General features: G+C 38.5%; 1 protein-coding gene across 1 annotated transcript in view; it reads left to right on the top strand.

Annotated features, from left to right (window-relative positions):
• ZFYVE28 (zinc finger FYVE-type containing 28) overlaps positions 1 to 21,605 on the top strand; it is a 146,465-nt gene that overhangs the window by 57,701 nt on the left and 67,159 nt on the right. The window contains exon 2 of the mRNA XM_084203833.1: positions 9,249 to 9,389. Coding sequence (XP_084059959.1) covers positions 9,249 to 9,389 — 141 coding nt within the window. The remainder of the gene's footprint in view (positions 1 to 9,248; positions 9,390 to 21,605) is intronic.

Below are 21,605 nucleotides of genomic sequence, written 5' to 3'. Positions count from 1 at the left end.
TTCATTAAACAGGTGGTGCCATAATTATGTAGGGTTTTATATGTACCTGAAGAGGCATCAGCCAGGTCAGAAGAGCTTGATCTTTCCAGAAGAAACAATATGTGATTTGAAAATCCTTGTATGAATCACTTATATGTATTGACTAGAGAGTTTGGGGTATTTTTGTGTTTTGTTTTGTTTGGATTTTTGTTTTATTGTTCCTCTCAATAAATTGATACAGAACTGTTCATATTAAGCATGAAAAGCATTCATGGTTGCCTTTAACTTCTGCTTAGTTTTTGTGCATTCTGTGTCTTGATTTAAAAGGAGCAGTTTGGGGTGGAGAATAGCTGAAGACTGATAGAGCTTATCCAGCATGCATGCTGATGAGGAGAAGTGGTCAAACTCAAACTGTATGCTGAGCTAGCACAGAAAACAGCGATAGCTGTACAAACCCATTTGTCTCCCAGGAGAGGTTTTCTGCGTGACCAGGAGACCAAGGACAGACCTTGAGGATATTGTCTGAAAAGACCTGTGAATGCCTAATTGAGCAAAAAAAAAATTCAATTCAGCAGGGAGTGGGAGCAGGGATGCATGGGAACCTTCTGCCGTGCACTAGCATCCAGTCAGTTTCCTGTCTCCAGCAAATACCTGCTTTTTGTGTACTTGAATATGTTTTGTTGTTGGACTGCTTAAAAGGTTTTAAACATGGTTTCAAGTCCTGCTGTTGGTCTGTCTGTCTGGTGCCTTTCCTCTCCCTTTGTTTTTGCTCATGTTCTGGTAATTTTCAAAGCCACTATTCATGCTCAAGTGTGCTTGGGAAAAGGATACTGATCACAGTGTCAAGTGGTTAAAAGCAATGGAATTCTTAAAAGTTCCCTAAAACTTTAGGTAGGCTCTGCCTACAAGGAAGTGGGGACTTTGTGCAAAGATAGGTGATTTTAAATCTTTGATATTGGGGACTGTGTCTGGAGTGTTTTCCTGGTTAGACATGGGTGAACTCCACAGATGGGTGCTGGGCTAAATACGGGACTAACCACCACTGAAGCTTGCTTTTACCTGGAAAACTGAGTAGGAAACAGTGTGACTGATGATGGCACTTGGAAAGCTACTTGCTTATATGATTTAGCTGAAATAGTGGAAATAAGATCAAAAGATTTACTTATGCAAACATTCATTTGAAGTTATTGTCAGAAGGCAGAAGCTGGGAAAAGTTTCTGTGCTGAGGGCTGTACAAGCAGTTTCTTTCATCACCAGGTTTGAACAGATGCACTTGGAAACAAAGTTTTGATGAAATCTTTTTGTTGCAATGATTGATTGTGCTACTGATACGATGCCAAGGTAGTTAAATCCCAAACATCTGTCAAGGTGTTCAGCTTGAGTTTATTGAAAGTCTCCTACAAGGCAAATGAGATTATGTATGAGCAGCTTCACACAGATGATGGTGCTTTTATTAAAATATGATATGAACACCTCAGACTTACCCTGAGCTTGCTAAGCCAAAAAAAAAAATAAAGATGTGCTTTGAACATGAAGAAACTGAGGAATGTGCTATGCCTGTTAATACCTGAGAAGGACTGTGGAGCAACTCTTTTACAGTCAGCAGGCTTCAACTCGCTGGGTCAGTTTTCCCTCTTGTTGGAGCTTTGTCTGTGTTCTGATTAAGATATCCTTGTTATGATCTAGAAGTAAAAAACTGTATATGGCATATTGTTCAAAATGAGTTAGTTCTGAACAGCAAAGCAAAATTCATATTTTATCAGGTCTGGTAAGCATGACTGAAGTACTGGAACTATAGACCTAGGAGGGAAAAAATAATTTAGGAATGTGTGTGCTCAAAGGTGACAGCCAAAAAGAGTCTTCAAAACAGTCCTTTAACTGCACAGAGTGATTGCTTGAGGTTGTTGGGTTTTTTTCATTTATTTGGTTTAGTTGGGTTTTTTTAGAATGAAAGTCTGGTTCTGAAAGGAAAAAAGGTTATAGCAACATAATAACTTGAGAGAAATTCACATGTTAGACATGTCTAAGAGGTCATTACTGCCCAGATATTTAGGAATTGCTATAAATATTTAGACACATGCATTAGACATGGTATGACGTAACTAGAGTGACTTGAAAGTCCTCTAATGTGTTAAGTTGTGAAATGTAGTGTGGCAGGATGGTTTGCATTGCTGCAGAACAAATTGCTGGGTGCCACTTGCAAATGCCCCAGGATTCCTCTGTGCAAGCTGGGGCTGTACATCTGGAATTGAGCATAATCGATCAACAAGCCCAGGGAGCTAAATTGGCTCTTTTCCTCTTGATAGGTAACAAATCACTAAAAGCACTGCAGGATCAATTTTGTTTGAAGAGATGCTTAGTGTAATATTTAAATACAAAAATCTAGACAAATCTGAAACAAACTGCATAAAAGCATTTAGGAAAAAAAAATGAGTGATTTGTATATTTCAGTATGTATCCTGACAAGCTGAATTTGTTTCTAAGTAAATATTTGTTCTTGGAACTTGATAGTTCTTGCAACAGCTGAGAATGAAATGTGATTAACTTAAGGTCAGACTGTGAGACATTAGCTGCTGGGAGAGGCTTTGGGGTAAGTGTTTAACAAATTCAGAGGAGTGGGTTGACCTTGTCTGGCTGCTTGGTGCCCACCCAGCTCTTCTCTTACTCCTGTGCACAACAGGCCAGGGGAAGAAAATAGGATGAAAAAGCTCATGGGTCAGGATAAAGGCAGGGAAATCACTCACCAGTTGGCATCAAGAGCAGAACAGATGCAATCTGGGTAAGGTTAACTTCTTGCTAATTAAAAATAGCCTGCCATAGGCTGAATGAGTGGGCAACCTTGAAGGTTCCCCACTCTTGGTAGAAGTGGTTGCTCCATCACTCTCCTACGGCAAAACCCCTTTCTCTTCTGGGGTCTGTGTTCTTTCCTAGAAATCGAGGCTGGGCTCAGTTGCAGAGCGCTCCTGTTTTGCAGAGTAGATGTCCAAAAGGTTCAGTAATTTGTATTCAGCATATGCTGATGTGCTTCCCCCAGAAAATATGGATTTGAGCACATGCTTTTCCAGTTTAGTATGAACACTCAAAAATAGGAACTGCGTACACTGACTTGATCTGTCATGAGTGAGAACCCACAGCGTGGCAGTCTCAGATGTTTGGTACTCTACTTAATATAACCATTATAAGATGTTCCTTTTGGGGGAGTTTGAATTACATCCAATGTAGAGAACATTGGAAACATTTATCCACCTGATTTTTGTTGTCCTATGAATCATTATCTCGCTGGGGTTGGTTGTTTGTTTTGTTTGTCTTTTTGCTTAAGGTGCTGCTAGCATTTTATTGTGTTAACAAGCTGTTCACCTGTCTTTCTTGCTTGTGTGATGATATTCTATAGATAAACACAGAGCAGCTGGCAAAGCTTTAACCAGGCTGTAGCTTTTTTCACAGTGCTTTTTTTTCCATATCCTCGTGATCAATTGCCAATTGTTGTCTTCATCTTTGAATCCTTTTTTTTTTAATGCATGTGCAACACTAGAATAAGACTTCATGACATTGTACAAAATGTGATTGTTGAGGGAATTTTTTTTCCTTTTTTTCTCTAACAGATAGCATTTCAGATAATAGATTAAAAGGAAAATACCACAAACTAAGTAAAAAACCCAGAACCAAACAACCCCCCAACTATGTACTTGCAACAGCAGTTCCTCTTTCATTTAGTACGAAGAAAAATTTTTGCTGCTAAACCTTCTGACAGTTAAATGCCAGGATTTTTGACTCACCTGCTTGTTGGAGAATTATTGTTTCTTCTTGCTATTTATCAGCATTTGGAAATTAATGACAAATTCCAAGTGCCTGTCCAAAGGAAGGATGTGAATACACTTGCTTACATGTGAGGTGAGAAATAAGCAGATGTAACCACTTGCTGATATCTCTTTTTGAAGAAGTACTTTCAGTCTTTGGAATTTGTCATCTGCCAGTTAAATCTACACTGCAACTGTGACTGCTTTAAAAAGTTGTAAATTGACTAAGTTTCTGTTGCTGTAAGTACATTACATTTCCATGATGGGGATAAGTACACTTTGGACTTTGTGCCTAATTCCTGTCGCTTTTTAACAAAATTATTTTTCCTGATAATGTTATGTAGGTCTTAGTTAAATTTTTAGCTTAAAACTAGTTATATACAACATCATTTGTAAGCTTTAAAAATACTGGATTGGCTCATCAGTGCCTATATTTAAATTTTTAGGGCCTAATTCTGCCTTTTGCACAGACCACATTGCCACCTGGTACAAGGAGTTGTCTTCCAATACAGAGTCATTATTTTCTGTACACTGCAGATAGAAGCAAGTTTCTACCCTATAGCTTTCATGAATTTTCATCCTAAAGGGAATGTGCTTCCTCTTGGGAAGTCCCTTTTAAAAAAATTTCTGTGCTCTGCTGTAGTTGTTCATATTTGGGACTGTCTGATAATGGCAGTACTTATTTGGGGGATTGGAAAGTTTGAGGTTGATCCTGTGCCTCTTTCCTTTCCCTGAAAATGTAGTAGGCAACAGATTTAGACTGAGAACAACTGGACCCTCCTTATTGGAGACACATTACTATTATGACCTGCCTCTGAGGCAGGCTGAGATTCTTGTTAATAAAATCCTTGGGCTGAATTACAGTGAAAAGACACTGAGTGACTAGTGTATTTATGAGGCAGGTTTATTTTAAAACAATTCATTTGCAGTGGAAAGTATGTGGGCATTTTGTTTCTCTTTTATGAAAGTATAAAAATATCACAAAATACACAAGGAAGAGAAAGAGAAGGATAAGAGCAGATAGTTGAGAGGAAAGATGACACCACCTGTGGGTCCAGTGGTGAGGCTTGACTACTGTTTTGCTGTTCTGTTGTTCACAGATGTGATCGTTTGGGAGTGGGGCCCATGAAACAAAAAGTTTGTCAGGTTATGTACATTTGAGCTGGCATGGAAATGCCTGGGTCCCTTCCTGGGTGGGATCCCTCCAAGTCTCATGGCACACTGTGGGCTACGCACAGTGCTCTGATGGAGAATTCCCAAAAAGAGTGAGGGAGCACTTTTAGGTCCTGGGTGCTCTTGAGCCGCCTCACTTGGCCCTATTGACTCCTTGACCCCACTTCCATGCTGCTCCACTTGATTTGGTGCACTCACCATGGACCTGAATGGGAAAATCAGCTCCAGAAAGGTGCTGTCCTCTGTTTGCACACCCCCCATTTCCAGGCACATCCTGTTCTGACTTTCTCACTTGAGTGAGAAATTGGTGTTTGAGGCATAGCAATGCATTAACTCCTTACTGTCCAGGCTTTTAAAACAGCCCTTTCCCTTACCACAGGGGGAATAAAGGAAGCTGCATAGATGCAGGGCAGTTCCACTGATGTGAACGTGATGGCCTCTCTCAAAAACTTCACTTCAGCTGTTAGAGCTGTAGCAGAATAGGAATGGTTGAGCTGATGTTTAACCTTCCTGGTTAAGGAAGGGTTGTGTCATCTGCACCCTGCAGCAGTTAAAAGTATTGCACATGTTCTGTCACCAAATATTGTCCTGTGGTTGTGAAGGCATTTCATACAATGTGTAATAAAATACATGTATTTGTGTAAAATGCATCTTTTACCAAGTTCTACTTGAAAAGTTACCCTAGTGGATGTAAGTTTACTTTGTTCCAGTGTCAAAAGACAATCTGGATTTACCATCAGCAAAGGCATAGAATTATTGCTTTTCTCTATAGTTTTGTTCCATAGGGATCAAGTCAGGGTTCCTGAATGTGTGGCAGAAAAACAAATGCTTAGTGTTGGAAGAGTGCCAGTGAACAATGGAAGACCTGGAGCTTTTCAAGTGCATAGAATTTATTTTAAGCAGGGTTGGGTTTTAGCTGTTCTGAAGACTTTAGATCAGCAGTTCAAAAATGATGGACTATTTTCCAGAGGAGAGTTGGCAGGCTTCAGAAGATAGTGCTATCACTATTGCTCACTTGCATGGTTCCCTTGCTTCTGTCTGTTCTTTGGCTTCTTTGGGATCATCATGCCTTCTTTTGGTGGTGGCTGCTGCATTCCTGTTGCAATCTCAGTAGAAGAAAAAGCCCGAAGAAAATCTATGCTTCTCTACAAAGGATCACAGAAACCTGGGGGAAAACTTTCCCTTTAATGTTCAAATTGTGGGCTGCTGTCAGGTCTAAAATGACACACATTTTGTTACTCAAAAAGAGATACTTGAAACCTGCTGTTAAAAATCATGCAAAAAGTACTTGCAGTTTTTTTTCAAAAGGGGATGTGTCCCTAAGAACCACCCTTATGTCTGTAAATGTGATTTTCAAAGTGATGCCTAGATTCCAGAATTACTGTGTGGTTTGAGGTTGGTCTCTTGGCACCCTGGCTTCTTGTTGGTAGTTTATTTTTTGGTCTCTGTCTCATGCTGGGAAGTCTACGCTAGAATTTTTCTTCTCTGTTAGTTGTCACTATTTTTTAGTGAGAGTTCCTGCTTTTGGTCTACCAGGTTGTTTACAAGATGTGAGAATGGCATCTTTTCCTTTGATAATGTGCAATAAATAATTATACAGACCTGTTATTAATCTAATGACCTGTAACTAGCTAACAGGTCTCTAATAACCTGTAACAAGCTAACAGGTAAATTAAGATTTTTTTTTTTAACATTCTCTTGCAGTCTCTTTAAATCCTGTTTGAAAAATCAGATCAGAACTCATTATGCACTAAACTGAACTAACCTAATCCTGGTCACTGTTCATTGGCTGGACTTGATGGGTAAAGCCAGTATGTAACCAGTTCAATAGTTAATACAACTTGTTCATATGGACAGTTTTATAGTGACTTTGTGTATGACAGGCAGGCATCTTCTGATTTTGGTATCTGACTTATTGAGTGGAACTTACTAAAAAGTGAAAATCATTAAAATAAATACTCAGTGAGGGATCTTTCCCAAAATAATGGTGTATTATTGTATAACATGGCTAAATGTGTGTTACTTTGTTTGGAGTTTTTTTTTTTTTGTTTAATTTGTGGTGTGCTGATTCCTGTTTTGGTACTGGCTGGAATGATAGTTTGTGTACAGCATACAAAATGGGGAAAGCAAGTTTTGACCATATATGAAGTGATGGTTTCAAATCTATGAAGAATATTCTCCACTGGTACATTGTGCTGGCAGCAAAGATACTCAGGATACCCTGGGCCATTTGTTGGGCTGAATATGTGGAATATAAAGGGACATTAGGCAGAAGGAATGCAAGGTGTACTTGCAGGCCTGCCTGGAGAGCTCATACTGAAGAGGCTGTTGAGATGATTACAGCTGTATCACCACATCCAAAAAACCTTCCTGTGCAACAAAAATTCTCCCCAAAAATCCCAAACTCAAAAGAGCATTCCACAGTGGTGGCATGTTTAAAGGGGTTACTGCAGTCAGTGAAAAAGAAATAGGAAAATAGATTTAATACTGAAAAGGCAAAATGAGCAGTGTTGGTGAAGTCCACCAAATGAAAACAAGATCTTGGATGCATTAATTTGTTGTTAAATGGGATGATTTCCTGAAACAAACTACCAGGGTAAGTGAAAACATCTCCATGAGATGTTTTCAAATTAAGTCTTTCTATTAATTTTAGTACCTAAGGATGGGAATTGCTAATTCTCATTCTGCCAAAGAATAGTAAAGAATTTGGATTAAATTATTTGAACCATATTTTGCATAAACTGAAAATAAAAATTGGCATTGAACATGGCACTATCCCTAATTTTCTGTTACCTAGCACAGCAAATTGAATTAGTAAACTTTTCTTTTATTCACTTTAAGTGGCCCCCTGTGAAGAGGTTTAGAGTTTCATGCAGTTTCATCTTGCCAGGGACCGCATATGATTGACACAATTAATCAAAGATCACACTACTAATCCACACCAAACATAACACAGTTGAGAGAACTCAATTAAAACTTCTGTTCCTCCAGTTGAAAAAATCAGCCATGTGGGAGCTAAGTGTCTCATACTTGTTTTGCTTGAGACCAGTCTTAATAAATTGCCTTATTTTGCTTCTGCAATGCAATTTAGATGCTTAAAAATCAGCAGTCATGCTTTGTCACAGTTCCATACACAGAATCCTGCATCTTTGTTTATTTTCTAGAGGGTTTTAATGGTTGTGGGTAAATGCTGAAGGAAAATATAAAAGTCAGAAATAATAAAATCATCAGGTAGAGAATGCTTAAAGAAATGCTTGACTAAGCTTGGCTATAAATACAGAAATTTAGAACTAAACAACGTAAAATTTAGTAGTAGAGTAATTACATGCTCTCCCTCTTATTAGCATTTGTTTTGAATTTTGTTTCTTTCCCTGACCATATATCACAAGCTTTATTCTTCTCCCTGGGCACCTTTATATCAGGGCTATAGTGAAGACATTATTCAAGACTGTAGATTTTTGACAGCTTACAATTAAGATGTTGGAACCAGAACTCCTAGCTGTTAATGTTCAAAAAAATCCTTTTATGGTATAAATATTTACTATTTATATTTCTCAGTGTTTTTGAGGAGTCATTCCTTTATTTGTTTGGTCTTTTTATTATAGTTGCTGCTTTGTTTGAATGTGGCCAGAAATCCATTGTGATGATTCTGTGATTCTGTTCTTTGCCACCTGAAAGGCTTGTGACATAATTTTCTCTCTGTAATGCCTTTTTTAGTGATATTATTAATGTTGTAAATTTGGCCCTGGCAGATTCAGTACCTTTCTCTTCTGTGGCTTCATTCTTGTGATGCTCAAAGGGAGGATTCTGACCAGACCATGCTGCAAAGGTTACCATGGTGCTTGATAGATGATTCCATTGCTTCATAGGTTTGGGGGTAGAGTTTGTTTGTTTTAGCTTGGAAAGCAACTTTGTCTTGTTCTGCCTAGAGCTGAAGTCTGCTTCTGTTTAATAAACAAAACTTCTGATTCAGTTGTTGGCTCCTCCAGATAATTATGCCACAAGAAGTGAGAATGACAGGGTGGTTTTAGAGATAATAGTAGCTGAGTAATGTCTCAGGTTTATTATGTGAGATGTTTTTTGAGAGGTTTTTTTTTTTTCTTCAAAGTAGAAAAAATTTTTGAGTGTGTGTAAATAATCTCAATATCATTCTTTTCCATGCTGTCATACTGCTTATCTGGCTTATATGTCCAAAAAAAATCACAGTAAATACAACTAGCTAAAGTTGTTTTAGTTTTTGGGATTGATTTGGGGTTTTTTTGCAATAGTAATGTGATATTGTTCATGTCTCCAATGCAGAGAACAGACCCACAGCTCCTTGCTCAGTTCTACTATGCTGATGAGGAACTAAATCAAGTAGCAGCTGAACTGGACAGTTTGGATGGAAGAAAAGACCCACAGAGATGTACACTGCTGGTCAACCAGTTTCGCTCCTGTCAGGTAATCCAAGTGGCAACTTCCTGATTTCACTGGGATTTTTATGTACATTTAATGTATGCCATTAATTTTTTTTGTATTAGTTTTTATCATCAGAGCTTTTTAAAATGAACCTTTGTTAGATACATGCCTTTCATTACTTTAAAGGGTATATTCTTGAAAATACTATCCATAAATTAAATTTCCTACATCTCATTTAAGTGCGTTGATGCTTTCCCTGAATAAGAATGCACATTATAAACTTTGTTTCCTTCTTATAAAATAAGCATATAGAGCTTACAGGGCAGGAGAAATGTTTCAAAATTTCAAGTAGCAAAAAATAGGCATGTCATTTGTAGCTGCTCAGTTTTATGCCTCATGAATCTCAGGGTTTTTCATTAGTAAATGAACTATATTCAGACTGCTATGTGGTGTTTAGGTAATTAAAATGTTTAGAGGTAGAAAGAATCTACATTTTTGTACCCTTCATATTTACATGAATGCTTTGATATTTCCTCTCCCAGTCACACCTAAGAAATACAATTTTAACTGGAGTAGGTTCAAATCTAAAATACGTGATGCTCAGGTGGTATGAGGATTTCTGTATGAAAAGTAAATGTTTGCTGTCACTACAGGGCAATTGCAAGTGGAAGGACCATAGTAATAAATATACATTTACATCTCCAGCAAGTAAAATATGATGCAGTTAAGTGTAAAGACTTTGATTTTGATTCACTTTTGCTAAAATTTCTTCCTGTTACTCCTAATAAAATGTACTAAGCTTCATTATGTGGAAAAATTTCATCACTAATCATGTTACAATGAGTTTCAAGAAAAGTGCTCTGATCATTGTAGGAAGTGTTCACATTAGGTTAGCTGAGTCTGTTGAAAAGAAAAACAGTCAAGTGCTCTGTGTTTGCTTGCAAGACAACTAAATTTCAAAAGTGCAGCTTTTTGAAGTGTGCTTGCAGAGAAAGAGTGACAGTGAATGTATTGTTCTGTCAGAAACAATTTCAATACTTCTGTTGACTGTGAATATCTTCACAATTTCCTACTGTATTGTTCCTACAGAAAAATGTGAGTTTAAGGGATTACCAAACTGGAAGCTGCAAGTTTATTAGCAATTAAAAATGCTGTGACTTGGAGTGAAAAAAAAAATAGATGTGAAAGTTGCCTTCAGGGGAAGACTTCAGTCTTCTGAATGACAGATCAGCTGTACCCAAAGCACACTTCACAAATATTTATCTGACTTCTACAAAACCTCCCATAGTGATATTCCACAAACTTTCTACTCAAATTCTTTCCAGACTGGCAGGAAAGGTTTTCTGATATTAAGGGTGGGTTAACACTAACGTTGTGCGGGAAAAATCTCCTTGGTTGTTTCATCCTTGGCAATGACAATCTATTCCCTGTTTCCCTGCAGGCACACAGGCTTTCTGATGTGTTTCCTTGTAGTATAGGCAGACCTGAAGAGCTGTTCTATTAAAAAAAAAAAAATCTTCTCTAAATGTTTCACCTGTAGGAGTGCAGGAAATGCAGACTCTGACTGCTCCTTGGTCAGTTTGCTTGATTTGTTCTGTAGTGATTCACTGCCTTGTGACTCTTATTATCTTCTGATGTCTGGTAATTTCATTTGTCAAACAGATTGCTGTTACTAAAACAATCTGTTGCTAGAACTGAAAGAAAAGATGGTTTTTTTAGGCAGCTTTTTTTGTAATTTCTAGTTTTAAAAGTTCTGTAGAATAGGTCAGATCCTTGTCAAATGTCATGTCAAAAATGGCTTTGCTTAATTATGTCTTATGTTATTTTGTGGTACTCTGTGTAGATGCAGTGGTTTTTTGGTTTCTTTTAAGAATTTGTCCTGTAATTTCCAAATAAGAGAAGGGACAGTGTTTTAGTAAGAACCCAAATGTAGATGTTTGCTGACCAAATATCACACAGTAGGAGGAAAAATTGGTTTTAGCCTAAGGTGTGGTGGGGTTTAAGAATGATGGGGAACCAAGAGCAAGCCCTGGGCTCAGAATGTTGTGGTGGAAGGTTGTGCATGTAAAAGGAGGGTAACAGGTGCGTTGTGCAATGCTTCTGGTGTCTGCAAAAACTGTCATGCAATTCTGAGACCTTTTCTTTAGAAATGTGCACTTTCTGACTCTTCAAGCAATGCTTTTGAAAAGTATTTTGTGACCACAGAACATAGTTTACCAGACTCCCAGTCTTTACATGATTTTTTTTCCTATTTTGTGCTAGCTTTTCCATGGAAACTGTAGTTCTAAGAGCTCCAGATCATTCCCAATTTCTATCTCCATGAAATTTAGAGGCATAGCATTTCTATCAGATTTTAGTGTTTTTTAGGGACAAAGATTTCAAAAATTCTGTGTCCTATCTTGGCATTTGTTTTTTAAATTAATTCATTGTTCCTGGGTTGCTTATTTTCATATTATTCACCAATAGTGTCTGCTTGATTAACAAGTGATGTTTTTGAATTTTATTTTTATCAATTAGAGAGAGGAAATGCCTTTAAATTAGTGTGATTTTTTAAAAATGCTAACAAGTCTTACAAACTGTGATTCTTCTTGGAGAGAGGTTGGGTGTTATGTTGGCTCTTAACCATATCTGAAGAGCCAAGATTTCAATCTCTGTGTCTACTTTGAACTTCTGATAGTTTTGTTAAAGATCTCCAAGTTTACTGTAGTGTGTGAACAGACAGACAAACCAGAAGGTCTCAGCCTGAAGGATGTAATGCTTTATAGTGGACATACTTCATTTTCTGTCTTAACAAAACTGGCAGAATTAGTCAAGGAAGGTTGAAGGTATGGCACATTTTGGATGTGCTGAGAACTGTGGTCTTCAAGACTGTTGATGCTGCCTTAGTAAAGAACTGCAGCTCTGAGTGTTGTCTTCTGCTTTGTCATAATACTGTCTGCTGATAATCCCACTTTTTACAGTAAATTAACTTTTCAAAATTTCTGAACATCTTGCAGCTTGGTTTTCAAATGCTGTGGGTTGACTGTACAGCAGGATGCTGAGTAGCATAATCCATGAGTAAGAGTGGTGAGATGAGTAAGATAATGGTTTTCAAAGCTTTTCATTTTCACCATGTGATGTAACACTGTTTTCCAGTTAGGGTAGCCTATTATAAAAATGCCATCCCTCATTTTGCTTTGCTGTTTGCATGTCAGTGGTCAAATATTGTGAAATCATAACATATCTATCAATACAATATCTTACATTTACTGTGTGATTAATACCTATTCAACAGAATAAAACACTTCTGTACTGGTTTCTGTAAAGATTAACAACACCTAAAGTGTGCTGGGATGCATGATAAAAAGCTGTGTAAGTTTTTCTTAAATGAACCAAAAGGTAGGTAGAATGTAAAACTTTGGTTTTTTGAACATGATTGATGGTTCTAGAAGGAAAACTCTTTTTTTCCTTAAGAAAAACATCTCTGCAAAAGTGAGTCTTCAGTAATATGCAGTGCTTGTTCAGCTGAGGTTTTTTCCCTGCAATACAAATTATTTCAGTATTTTTATATCAGTGGTATAACAAGGTGTCCTTTCCTATGCTTCTCACAACCTCACACAGTATTGAGTTTTACAAGAAGTGATGGTAACTCATGTACACTTTTAAATTATTCACTCATGCATTCACTATCATTCTCTAAATTAATTTGCTTTGATTGTTGCTGTTTTCAAATTGATGAATATTTTGTTAGTTGACTTGGTAAGCTGGTTTAAAACAATTTATTGGCTATTTAAATGGAGTTGGGTTTATTGTTAAATATTACAAAAGTTCATTTGTTTTGTTTTAGAGTAAAAAACCCCATTGTTTCTAAAGCAGAGATTTGTTAGGACTTCACCAGTAACAAACCTGTGCATAACAGGTGAGAATGTTTTTAGGATCATGGTCCTTGCTTGCTGTTTCAGTACACTGAGAATTGTTTCTCTGTGTACAGTAGTGAGGTCTCAGAATAGCACATGAGTCAGCTCCAGCATGGTTTTATCAGCATTCTTCCTGCAGATTGTGTCTCAGCAGTGTCTCTTGACCTGCTGAAGTGCACAAGGAAGGAATTTGCCCCATCAGGGCACTGACCTGAAGCAAGCCTAGACTCTCCTGCCTGTGCTGTCCTTTTGCACTGTTCCACAGCACAGTAAAATGGGGAATTTCTAATATTTGTGAGGCATGGCTGTTTCTGGCTCAGTGCTAGGGGTGATGGACACTGCATTGACTGGCAGTACATTACACTGGATCTTCACTCCTTTCCTGCTGTTTGCCTTCTTGGGAAGCAACTCCTGAATTACTGTAACTGGCAGCCCAGTGTTTCCAGTTCAGCTTTAGCAGCTGCAGTTTGCTGTAACATGAGGCTTTAAAATGCAGTCTTTAGTGGACTGCCTCCTGTATAGGTCACTCCTTCATATAGTGCTGAGGAGGAGGCACCTGTGAACCTGACCTTTGTTATCCTGGAGCCTGAGGAAATGTTGCTGGGGAGTTGGAGCCCTCAGAGAAAGCTAATCACATTTGTGTGTTGTGTTTTATCACTTGTCTGTCTCAGTTTCTGTAGCAGTACAAAATATGTGGTGAATTTTGTCCAAAATGCTGTGTTTCAACCACATTTATCTCCATATTTCCTCAAGCTCAATTTAACAACTGAAAGCATCACTATGAAATAAATTGACATACAAGTGTCAGTGGAAACAAAGCTTTGTCCTCACCATAAAGGAATGTGTGTTCCAGGCTGAAGGAGCTTACTGTGGGCTATGGATGATATAAATTGATATAAAGATGATATAAATTGAATATGGCAAACAAGGAGTAAAGGAACAGTGCTGCTGGAGCATGCTTGGAGAATCTGCTTTGTCACATGCTAAAATCACACTCATAAGATAGTTTGGGTTGGAAGAAACCTTAAATATCACCCAGCTCCAACCCCCTGCTGTGGCTGGGGACACCTCTCATTAGATTTCCCCAACATGTGGAGGGACCTTGCACTTGGCCTTGCTGAATCAAAACTTTAACACAAAAAGAAAATATATGCTCTTTATCTTTGAAATATGTTTTTTGTGTATCTTTAAAGCTTAGGAATGTTGTTTGCTTTTTGGAGAGGGAGATGGATGGATAAAACAAGTGTAGAAGTGGGGAAGCTCTTTGTCTGATGCTGTGTTGTGTCTGAGCAAGGCAGTGATCCTGTTTGACAGTGGGTCACTTGAGGAGGTGGGTACCAATTTCAGCCTGGTGGGGGATAGCAGTCCAGCTGTCTTTCACATCAGCTTTCACCACGTATGTGGGCAGATTTCTGTATTGCTTTTTTATTTCATTAAGAAAACCCCACAAGACCCCAACAACAGTAGCATAAAAAACCCAAACAAAACAAAAAACCACAAACAACCAAAACAAAACCAAACAAATGAAAACAACAGACGAGCAAAAATCTAACTCCAAACAAACCAAACTTTGAACATAACACTGTCAGGCAGAACTGTGAAGCTGTTGCAGGGTTTGCAAATTGCTTAGTAACATTTCCAGAGTGGAAGAAAAACATGACTGAGCTGAGTGAATTGTCATAGAGCATACATTGATTTCTCTGTAGTGGGAAATGGAAAGGCTCTTCAGTGTGTGACATTTGAGTTTTCTTATTATATATATTTAAAAATAAACAAAAGTTGATGTAGCATGAAATGACAACACAGGTGGTAATCAATAATGCACAAGGGTGAAACTCAATCTGGATTGACAAGTTGCTAAATAATGAAAAGAACTTATCTTTGTGTACAAAACACTATTAATTTTTTATCAGTGAAAAAGGGAGGTGATTATATTATGTTAAATGGTGCTTGCTGGGGTAGCCATAGGTTGTTGCTATAGAGCTGTGATGCAGGGTTGTGCTGTACCATCTGCTCATGATGACCACAATCATTGCAGGCAAACTCCTGTGGAAAGCCACTGCCTTTGGTGGATGAGGCAGCCATCCATATAAAACATGAGGTGCTAACAGGAGAACAGAATGAATATTTTATCTGTACTTCAATTAGAACAGTTTCTTCTTTTGGTCACAAGCTTTATTCAAATTTAAAAATACTTTTTTTCTTTGTGAAAGAAAACCCAGCTGTAGAAGGCTCTTAGTTTCAGAGGTATTGGAGTCTTCCAATAGCTTCAAAAGATAAAATGATTTTTCATTTCTTAATCAATGATTATTTGCCCTTGATCATAGTTTTTATATTGCTACCAATTGGCACGTTGGTACCTTGAATGAGTGTTGGCAGGGGACCTGAGACACAGGGGTGCCATTCCCAGAGCATTTGGAGGCTAAATGAGGACAATGGAGCCAGGTCATTTTAAGGCTGACTTTTCTCAGCATTTGGGAAGTAAGATACTATACCAGATCCAGTTATGTAGGAATTAATGTAATGTGATGTGTCTGACTATCAGGGGCTTTATGGTTCTTCCACACTCTTCAGCAGTGCCATCAGAGGATTGCTGTCAGCTCTGCTATAGTGTGATTGGCTAAATTTTAATTATTTCTTTTTTATTGTTGCAAAGAAGGATAGATTCTAGTATCAGCCACTGAATTTTTTATGTAGTCTGAATTGTTTATGTAGTCTCATGACTTAAATATGCTGCAATTTTCCTTCTTTTCTCCATATGGACATGGCAGCCCCACGTTAGCAAGATTAACAATACGTGCAAATTATTTATTTTGTGATGTTTCTGTACTTGGGGATTAAGTCTGTTTTCTTATGCTAGAAGCCTTTTCACTTAATCATATGGAAAAATCCCTTTCATTTATTTGTTTTTTTCCTTTAATACTGGGGAGGTATGATAAGAAAGACAAGAAGGCAAGTTAGTAATTTTTTCAAGTCAGTTCTTAGCAGTGGAATTTAATTTTCATTGTGACCTTAACATACTTGAAAGTTAAAGCCTGTTTTTTAATAAGAAATAATTCATTTCATAATAATGGATTATTATGAAGAATATTTTGTGCAATAGTCTGCAATCTGGTTTTCTCATGTGTCAGGTTGTTATAAGTAAGTTTTCATTAAACAAAATCCTTGAATGGAACATCCTGAGTTGGAAGGGACCCACAAGGATCGTCATTTCCTGGCCCCACACAGCACCATCCCCAAGGGTCACACCACTTCCCTGGGAGCGTTGTCCAAACACCCCCTGAGCTCTGCCAGGCTGGTGCTGTGCCCACTGCCCTGGGGAGCCTGCTCAGTGCCCAGCCACCCTCTGGGGGCAGAACCTTTCCCTGATATCCAACACAAACCTCCCCTGGCACAGCTTCAGGCCATTCCCTCATCCCTGTCATTCATGACAGAGCAGTGTCTGCACTGAGGTCTCCCCTGGCTTTCCTCCTCCTGGGGCAGCATCCCCAATTCCTTTGTTTGTCCCTTAGTCCTTCCCCAGAGGTTCTCACGGTGCCATTGCCAGCTGCAGGCTCTGTGCATTCCCCTGCATCGCACACAGAGCCAGCCATGCCCCGGCTGCCCTGCTGCTGCTCCTGGGGAGCCTGGAGCCCTCCAGCAGGGCACTGCAGTCACAGACTGATCCCACAGGCTCTGCTCAGGCCAGTGATGCCAAATCTCTGGGCCTGGGCCAAGGCTTCGAGCTCCTCCTGCTGGATGCTCCTGCTGCACCTTGGGATGAAAGCCTCTCCGTGTTAAATATGTGTTAAATAAATATTGGACACAACAAGGACTTCTACATGTTGGAAGGAGGGATTGCAAAATGTTTTGGAGTTTGAGAGAATAGATTAATTTCAGACTGCCCTTTCATTACTATTAGTGTATAATTTAACAATAAACTACTAATGGAATGGCTGGAATTTAAGGTGATGGGAAGGAAATAAATTGTTAGCCATTAGGGTGGCTTGTTCAGTCGTTGCAACTTTATAATTAGCCAGAGAGAATGAGTTTAAATAGTTCACTCATAACCCCAAGTTCCTTTTGGAGTAAAGATGCACTGGTTGTCTTCTGCCTCCAGCTTATGCTTTTGAAAGAATTTGTGTTAACTCATTGCTGCACAGTGTTCTTGGTGAAAAATATTGCAGACTTTAAGACAATAATTTAAAAAATTACTCATTTTTTAAAGTATTACATGTATTAGCAAGCTAGTGTTTCTTTGAAGAAGTTTGAAATGGTTGATATGAAAACAGCTTGTGATAAGGATGAATTTGCAGTTGGAGAGCAGGCTTCAGATAGTAGGTTTTGTTTCTGCCTGCTTATGCATGCTTGTACTCATAAAAGCTTCCAATTTTAAAGGCTCTGGGAAATCTATACTTGTGTAAAATTAATTATGCAGAAGATGTGCTCTTGGTTAAGGAAGCTTACCTTTTTTGCTTACACCACCTACTCTCACCTGCTGGATTTCCATTTTGTTTTAGAGTAGTGCTGTTTTTTCAACACTTCTCAAAGTGGTGTTGAGATGAACAGCAGCAGCATTACCCCAAGTACATGGTTCTTCACCTGGTGAAGAGATAAAGGTAGGTACTTGTTAGATGTTTGTACTGCTCCTTGTTCCACAGTTCTGAGAAAAGCTCAGAATTTAATTCAGGAAATGTAGTGCTCTTGATACTAACTTAAGATGTACACAATATGAATTCTTAGGTTTGCCCTGAGAATACATTTTCAGTTCTCTAGAGGTCTCAAGTTTCTGTGCCTGAAGATGACTTACACAAATACCAAGCAGCAGATATTTGTATTCTTTGGTTTCTCACTTGCCCTGCAGCGTCTGTAACTGCTCTGAAGCTGTTGCTATTCCACATACACAAGGCTCATAATCAAACAGAGTAATAGTTCATGTAGAGGTGGTAAATGATGATCCTCTTGAGGCTGCAAGGCTTGTTCAATTGATTTGTGCAACTGAGGCTCTGAGCTAAACTGCCTTTGTGATGTAAGCTCTGGTAATTTTTGCTTTGGAATTGTTCTGATACTGTGAAAACGTCTTTTTTGGTATGTTTTTTGTTTGGTTTTTTCTGTTTGGGTCTGATGCAGACACAGATAATCAGAGATGGAATCTAGCAGGCTTTCGGAGTCATGTTTACTTTTGGCTTACCTGATAACTGGTATGAGAAATTAATTTCATTTTCATACATTTGTACAAACCTCTGGCCTCAGTGCCAGCCTTGTTTATTATTTGTACAATAATCCTCCATAGGGAGTTTGCAAATTTGACTGTAAAATATTTTAACCCTGTAGCTGGAATGTGATGAGTTTTCTCAGTAGGTCTAATTAAAACATTTGTGGTTGTCTGGCTTATTCTGAAATGCAAATGTCATAATTTATAATTGAGAAAAGAAAATTATGAGGGATTCCTCAACCAGGAAAGCAGCATTATCTTGATGTAAATTTTCAGGAGAACTTTAAATCACTCATTTAAAATACACAGACTGTAGGAATGATTTGAAGCTTGAACACTCTTAGAATGAAAGTCTCCAAAGGTTTTGGCTCCTTGGTTTTCAGCTGAAGTGTTGTTGGATATAACTCTGCATTTGTGGTGTAATTTCACAATTGGCCTTTCTTTGTCTTTTGTCTGCAGCTGTACAACTTCAGCATAGTTCAATTGCTCAATTAATTCTGTACTCAGTAAAATCAGATTTTTCATTGATTTTTAATGCTAAATGTGTTCTTTCTTTCCTAGCAGGCAAAGACTTTTAAATTTACCAGTGCTGTGGGTTACGAGTGAGCCTCATAACTGTATTAATGGAAAGGCATAGAATGGTTTCAGGAGGAAATATTTCTGTAAATTTGAGTGGTTTTGGTCAGAGGTCTGCGATAACTTTAGCAGCTCTACATGTTGGCTGCCCAGTCTTTGATTCAGGCCCTTGGGCACTTGGTAGAAATGTTATAAACATTTTGGTTTCAGTAAATATCTTAACTTTATTGCTTGGCTATGTAGTTGAGCACGGGCAAACAAGAGAAATTAACTTTGATTTCATATAAAAATAACCCTGTTCCAATGTGTATTTCTGAGTTATCACACCTAGTTCCTTAGGCATTATTCCATGGTCAGCTGGCAGCGTCAGTTTAAAAGTTGTCCATTCCAAATTTACATTATTCCTGTTCCTATTCCCACACTTATGCATGGCACCCCTCAAAGCACAACTTTGAGAGAGCTTTGAGGTTTTAGATCCTTATCCAAGGCTAGTTTAAATAAGCTGGGGTCAGCTTTACATTGCAAACACTTGTTCAGCTGTACTGATGCACTGTTTGTGGAGTCTGTCTGTGAACTTGAGCAGTGAAATGACGTGGCTCTCTCTGGGTCTGTGCACTGAAACCCTTCCCAGGTGTCCCCAGCACAAGAGCCCTGAGTGCTGGTGGGACATGGGGACAGGGACTGCGGGGAGGGTGAGATGGGGAGATCAAGGAGCTGAGGCTCCAGCTGGCCTGGCTGCCAAAGGCTGACACTGCAGAATGGCCTGACGCCAGTTCTGTAATGGAAAGTGGCTTTCTGTTTCAGGTGCAAAAAAACCTTATCTGAAGGTGTCTCCTACTGTCTGATGAGTTTAAGTGGTATGAGAATAAGGAATCTCTAGGGGGGAGATGTATGCTCTTTCATTCTGTGCTTTTTTGGAATTGTATCCATGCTGAAGAGAAGCAGTTTTTGCAAAGGAAGCATTCTGTGATGGAGAGGGTACCTGTGAAGAGCTGCTAAAGAACTCAGAGGGCAGTGCTGTAGTGGATTGGCAGTGAGTTATCTATGAAATACTAATTGTATCATTAGCATTCTTGACAGGAGCAAACTGGGAGTATGTACCATAATCACTGTGAACAATGAGACAGTTCAGAGGTGGGATGTTTTCCTGTTTGATTGCATCTGTCCATTGAAGAACATTTTCTTGTAGAATTAGGTAGAAATAGATCTCATTAAAGGAGACAAATTGGCCAAAAGTGAAAGGAACTCCCTGCTGGGTTCTGAAACCTAATGATTGGTTAGAAGTTGGCAAGAGTCTATTCCTGATGTCATTTTGTTAATTGAGACAGAGGTTAAACAGTGTGGATTGAACCAGGAGTACTTTTAGCTGAAGTAATGGCCAGGTCTTTCTTGCCTGCTTGATTTGCAGCCCTGGAGACATTATATTAGTTATGTTAGTAGAGGTCAGTGGAGGAGACAGCAGGGTAATTACTGAGATCAAGGGAGGAAGTTGACTGAAAGAGACCTTCATTTTCACAAAGTTTAGAAACTGTAGCAGACAAAGATACCTTTTAACAACAGAGGGAAGAAGAGCCAAAAGCAAACTCTGTCCGACCCATTGGGTGTTCCTCGTTCATCTGTGGTGAGGAGGGAATCATGATTGTTTTCTGAATTGTATCTTTGTTTGAGGCTTGTTTTTAAACTGGAGCAGAGTTGGTGTACTCCAGAACAAAGTTCTCATAAGGTTTGTTTTTAAGAGACTTGATGCAGAGGTAGGAAAGTCACAAATTTGTGCCAGGATGAGGCCGTTTGACGTGAGAGTGAGCTAAGACATATTCAAAGAAAATTATTTTCTTTTATGCACTGTCTTCCAATTTAATTTTGGTGGGGACTGATAGGTGCCAGTCTAGAAAAAGAAAGAAAAACTGAGAACAGCCATTTCAAAGTGATGATGTCAAGATTAAGCTTAAATCTGAGACAATACACACATCTACTTTACTTTTTTTCCTGCCATTATAGAGCTTGTAAATTTGGGTGGTTTTCCTTTAGAGTTTCATTTCCAGTTCAGTTGTTTTGTAACTGATGGCAACATTTGTTATTTCATTACTCCTAGTAGTGATGCCTTGTGTGAGTTGCATTGCTCTAACAGATGTCTTCACTGTGCTGCCTGACATCTTCAAACAGTTGGTGTCAGGTACCTGCTTCCTACTTGGGTTTGCCACTGAGTGAAAGCCCTTAACATTTATTTTGCAAGCAGGCAGACTTGTCAACCCTTTCATATGTTTTCACCATACTTCACTGCAAATGAACTTGAGTATAGTTGTTCTAAGTACACTAAGTAATTTATAAGTATCGGAAGAGTTGGGGTTTTTGTCTGTTGGGTTTTGTTCACAGATGTTAAATTTGCCTTTTTTCCCCCAGTAATGTCAGGTGATCAGCAGAATGTTGTAGTTGGGTGAAAAATAAACCTGCAGAGTTAAACATTCGTTATCAGTAAATAAAATAAGTAAGTGTGTCTTTTTAAATGTTGGCTTTTAACAGCTTCTTTTCATAACTTTGGGAAACTTCTGGTCACTATAGAATAATTATATATTTACTAGAATAATGATATTT

The sequence above is a fragment of the Fringilla coelebs genome, assembly GCF_963513975.1.
Source record: "Fringilla coelebs genome assembly, chromosome: 4".
NCBI classification, from domain to species: domain Eukaryota; kingdom Metazoa; phylum Chordata; class Aves; order Passeriformes; family Fringillidae; genus Fringilla; species Fringilla coelebs.
The sequence above is the reverse complement of the archived record's forward strand: the minus strand, read 5'-3'. Positions and strand labels throughout refer to the sequence as shown.